General features: G+C 55.5%; 2 protein-coding genes across 2 annotated transcripts in view; one reads left to right on the top strand and one right to left on the bottom strand.

The window, feature by feature from the left end:
* PTSG_07583 (uncharacterized protein) overlaps window positions 1-3,922 on the top strand; it is a 6,734-nt gene extending 2,812 nt beyond the window's left edge. Inside the window, exons 9-19 of the mRNA XM_004991324.1 lie at window positions 1-65; window positions 284-365; window positions 526-603; window positions 772-835; window positions 1,032-1,134; window positions 1,318-1,519; window positions 1,677-1,825; window positions 2,187-2,370; window positions 2,535-2,650; window positions 2,905-2,964; window positions 3,182-3,922. The exon at window positions 1-65 is cut by the window's left edge and continues 13 nt beyond it. Coding sequence (XP_004991381.1) covers window positions 1-65; window positions 284-365; window positions 526-603; window positions 772-835; window positions 1,032-1,134; window positions 1,318-1,519; window positions 1,677-1,825; window positions 2,187-2,370; window positions 2,535-2,650; window positions 2,905-2,964; window positions 3,182-3,731 — 1,653 coding nt within the window. The 3' untranslated portion in view covers window positions 3,732-3,922. The remainder of the gene's footprint in view (window positions 66-283; window positions 366-525; window positions 604-771; window positions 836-1,031; window positions 1,135-1,317; window positions 1,520-1,676; window positions 1,826-2,186; window positions 2,371-2,534; window positions 2,651-2,904; window positions 2,965-3,181) is intronic.
* Window positions 3,923-3,932: 10 nt separating this feature from the next.
* The window catches only part of PTSG_07582 (uncharacterized protein), a gene marked incomplete at both ends in the record, with an annotated part of 3,471 nt that continues 2,403 nt past the window's right edge, over window positions 3,933-5,000 (bottom strand). The window contains 3 exons of the mRNA XM_004991323.1: window positions 3,933-3,950; window positions 4,168-4,553; window positions 4,753-4,804. Of these exons, the coding sequence (XP_004991380.1) occupies window positions 3,933-3,950; window positions 4,168-4,553; window positions 4,753-4,804 (456 nt within the window). The remainder of the gene's footprint in view (window positions 3,951-4,167; window positions 4,554-4,752; window positions 4,805-5,000) is intronic.

The following is a 5,000-nucleotide window of genomic DNA, read 5'->3' as shown; positions in this document are numbered from 1 at the left end:
ACGCCGCTGGAAGAGGCCGCACTGGAGCGAAAACGCGAGAAGAACAGAAGACTGGCAGAGAAAAAGTGCGCATGTGATTGTGTGTTGTGCCCGCGTTGTATGTGCATGTTGTCGCGGATGATCGGCGATACCTGTGCACCTCTTTCTGAGCCCCAGAAACACACACACACACACACACACACACACACACACACACACACACACACACACACACACACACACGTGTTTACGCACGACTTGCACAACTCATCCACGTGTGTGTCCTGGTGGATGTATTGTCCAGAGCAAAAGCGGCGACAGAGAGCACGTTTGCGTGTGTGCCCGACCCAAACCACTGGCGCGAAAAGCACCAGCAGCTCGCACAGGTATGTACATGTGTGTGTGTGTGTGCGCGCGTGAATGTACGCGTGTGTGCGTGTGCGATTGCGGCGATGTTTGTGTAAACACACACAAGTCAATTCTCTTGCGTCACCATCACGGTCACTATACTTTAACGTGTGCATGTGTGTGTGTGTGTGTGTGCAGCGGAAAGTGCAGGAGGAGCTTGCGCAGTTGGACATGCAGCACCGCGCCCGGCCAGCACCAGCCACCGTCAGGGCCCAGGTAGCCACGATGGCATGATGGTGACGATGATGTGCGAGTGACGACACTAGCAGTAGTAGCGGTGGTGGTGTGATTGCTCTTGCCACTCTCCCTTCCGACCTGAACTTCCACGTTGCTCACACTCCACCCCACCACTACCACCACCACCACCATTGCCACCGCTGACAGGTTCCCGTGAAGCTGAACGCTGCCGCTATTCTGCGCGAAGAGAAACTCTACAGGCAGCAACTCGGTCTGTTCTCCACCCACGTGCATGCGTGTGTGTGTGTGCACACTTGCGTATGTGTTTATGTGCACGTGGTGTGTGGGTGTGGGAAACAGTGCCACCGACACTTCATCACGATCTGCGTGTCGCAATTCATGACCCTCCATGACCCTAACACGTGCGTGCCCACCCTAACACGTGCGTGCGACGCCCCTCCTTCCAGAGGATGAGGCGCAGCGCCTGGCCAGGCTGGAGGCCGGCGAATTCAACGAGCGCGAACTCCAGGAATTGGAGGAGAAGATCAAACTGGAGGAACAACAGCAGCGGTGAGCATGGCATTGGCGTTTAGAGCGGTGGTGTTGGCTGTGTTCTTGACCGAATCCCCCGCATTCACACTGTCAGGCTTGCACAAGTGCCTGTCTGCAACCACACACACACACATGCACACACACACACACACAAATTGCAATCGCACGCTTTTCTTCCCTCACACGGACGATGCTTTGCAGGCTTGCTGACATTGAGCGGAAGGTGCTTGAGGGCCAACTGACGCGCGAAGAGGCGCTGATAGCGCGCCAGGAGGCCGAGGAGCAGAAGCGAGAGCAGGCGTGGGACGTGAAGGAGGAGAGCAGACGGCTGCTTGCACACGCCGAGCGGCTCAGGCAGAAGGAGGACGAGATGCTGCGGCTTAAGGCTGCAGAGATCCAGCAGGTGCTGTGCCCTGTGTGTGTGCGTGTGCATGTGTGTGCATGTGTGTGCATGTGTGTGCGTGTGTGTGAAAAGTGAATAGTATCGACGGTGATTGCCTTTGTTCCCTGCACCCGCAATCGCATTCACACACACACACACATTGCCATACACACTGCAGATTCGGGAGCAAGCGGCGGTTGCTGTGGATCAGGCGCTTGAGGAGAAGAGGAAGCAAGGCCTTGCGGTGAAGGCAGAGCGGGAGCAGCTGTTGCGGGAGGCCGAGGAGCGCGCTGCCCAGGAGATGGCACAGCGCCAGGAGCTCATCAGGTCTGCACCCATCTCGACGGTCGTGTGTTGTGTCGTGTTGTGTTGTGTTGTGTTGTGTTGTGTTGTGTTGTGTTGTGTGCTGTGTTGTGTTGTGTTGTGCTGTGTTGTGTTGTGTTGTGTTGTGTTGTGTCGGGTTGTGTTGTGTTGTGTTGTGTTGTGTTGTGTTGTGTTGTGTTGTGTTGTGTTGTGTTTTGTGGTCAGTGGCGTTATTCACACACGTGACGTGGTCTTTTCTGTCAAACTTACCACCACCAACCAACCAACCATCACAATTCACACCACCAACCAACCATCACAATTCACACCATCGCCCAACCAACCATCACAATTCACACCACCTTTGGCATCACCACCACTTTAGGGAGATCCGTGCGTTGGAGACGGTCCGCCGCGACCGTGGCGCCGACTTCAATGCATCTGAGACGATGAACTTGGGCCTCATGTCCGAGATGTCGTTTGCTGAACTGCAGCAGCGGCTGCACATGCTGCGCACTCTCAAGCAGGAGGAGGAGGAGGCACGTCGGGCTGTCATCTTTGACGCAAAGGTTTGTTGGTGGTTGTTGGCTGTTGTTGGTGTTGGATGCAGATACTGTGCATGTGTGTTGTGTGTGCGTGAATATGTAGGGTTCTTTTGTGTGAGTGTAGGCATGGTTGTGGTTCTTATCTCTCCTCACCGCTCCCATCCACACTGCTCTTCTGCTGCCGACAGCTTGCGAAGGACGCGATGTTGCAAGAGAAGATGGAGGCGATTCAGCAGGGGCGAATGCAACTTGAAATGCAGCGCGCGCACCGCCAGACACAGAAGCAGAAATTGGCTCACCTCGAGTCAGTTGTTTGTGTGGTGTGTGTGTGTTTTGTGTGTGTGTGTGTGTGTGTGTGTGTGTGTGTGTGTGCATGCATGCGTGCGTGTGTTTGCGTGTTTGTGCGTGTGTGTATGTGCGTGTGCGTGCGTGCCTTGTGCTGGGCCTTGCTCTGCGTGCTGAACATCATGGAACGCGCTCTCTCAATCTCTCACTCACTCACTCACACTCTCTCTCCCTCTCGCTCACGCACGCACGCACGCACGCATGCATGCACAGACGACCAAAATCGCAGGCGGATAAACTCAACACGTTGAGGGAGAAGCTCGCGGCTCGAAAGTGCGCGCACACACACACATATACACTCACACTCATATGATGATGCCCATGTCGCTGTTGTATTCTCTCTCTCCCTCTCCCCCCCCACACTCTCCCTCTCTCTCCCCATTTCTCTTTCTCTCTCCCCCCACACTCACTTTCTCTTTTTCACTCACTCACCCATTCATATCATCGTCATCATCACCACCACCATCATAATCATTGTCGTCATCACCAGGGCGGAGCGGCTGCAGCGGACGGGCCAAGCGGGGACACCACTAAGCACCTCACTGCGGTCAACAGCGGTGGCGGGGGCGAGACGAAGAACAGGTGGTGGTGGCGGTGGGCGCAGGGCGACGGCTGGGTCGGCGGCTTCGACGCAGAGGAGGGCCAAAGGCGGCAGTGGCGTGAACAGTGTGAGCAGCAGCCGTCGGTCAAGCACAGCACCATCGCGTGTTGGTGCGCGGACACAGCACGTGTCGGGTGCACGCGGGTCGACCATGACGCCAGCGCCCACGGTACAGTCATCACTGTCAACGCCACGCACGACACCACGGCCAACGCCTGCCCCATCAACCGTGCTGGACACACCAACACCTGCGCAGTTGCAGTCGTCGTCATCTTTGTCCACGGCAACGCCCGTGCCTGCAAGCACGCGTGGCCGAGCGAGTGGGCGTGGTGCAAAACGGACGGGAGATGCTGTGCGTTCTGGTCGGTCGTCACGCGTTTCAAATGCAACACGCTCAACATCCACGCAGCGCGCGCACGCACCAGCAGTGTCGTCCTGATGTGTGTGCGCGTGCGCGCGCGCGTGTGTACGTGTGAACGCACAATACTTTGCACGTGTGTTGGCGTTGGTAGTGTCCACACCCTTTCATTCAGCCTTCTGTGTGTTTATGATTCGTTGCTTCTCTTCTTCTCTTCTTCTTGTATTCACTTTATTTGATGCATCCGATAACCAATGTACAATTCAAACCTCCTCCTAGTTGTTACAGCTTCAGTAGCACCTGCACAGTGAGCACACAAGTGCAAGTATGTGTGTGTGTGAGTGTGAGTGTGTGTGTGTGTGTGTGTGGGACAAGAGTGAGTGAGTGGGTGTGAGTGTGTGACAAGAGTGAGTGGGTGTGGGGACACGATCCAGTGTGGTCGTACCGAAACACAACAGCATGGACATGAGCACGAGTATGAGCTTGAGCGTCGTCACACCAGATGCATGTGCCGCACCTGCTTTTGTTTCTTCTTTTTCTTCTTCTTGCCCACTTTCTGTTTCTTCTCTTTCCCCACCAACGCTTCGCCGTCATTGCCGTCCCCAACATCACCACCACTGTCGATGTTGTTTCTACCATCCTCACCATGGCCACCAATCACGGTCCTCCTTCCACCATCACCGCCACCACCACCACTTGCTTCGCAGGGCTGCTCTGCTGCTGCCGCCACACGCGCGCGGTGGGATGGCGAAGGTGCCGCTGAATATTTTCTCGCCAAGTCGTCGTCGTCGTCATCATCATCTTCGTCGTGGTTGTTGGTGTTGCTGTTGCCTTTCTTGCCCATTGCACCGTTGCTCTTGTTCTTCTTCTTGTACACGCGTACACCTGCGGCGAGGTCCTTCTCTACGCAGCGAGACGCGGGTGCCAAGAGGGGTGGGGGAAGGGAGGAGGTTATGCGAGTGAATGGATGAACACACACACACACACACACACACACACACAACACACACACACACAATACACACACACACACACACACACGCACACAAACACAACACACAATATACACAATACACAACATACGCTTGTATGCATGGCGTACCAATGCGAACGAGGTCATGCAAGTTGACGTCATGTTCGTCGCCGTTCTCGAGCTGACGACGGGCGATGGGCACCGAGCGGTGAGTTGCGTCACCAGCCACGCACACACAGGTAGACAGACAGACACAGGGGAATCAGACAGTCAGGCAGAGGAAGTCACAAAGAAAATCACAACTCACGCATAAACAAACGCACACGCACACACACACACACACACACACACACACACACACACACACACACACACAC

This window comes from Salpingoeca rosetta (assembly GCF_000188695.1).
Source record: "Salpingoeca rosetta unplaced genomic scaffold supercont1.20, whole genome shotgun sequence".
NCBI classification, from domain to species: Eukaryota; class Choanoflagellata; order Craspedida; family Salpingoecidae; genus Salpingoeca; species Salpingoeca rosetta.
This window is presented reverse-complemented; position numbering and strand designations above follow the sequence as displayed.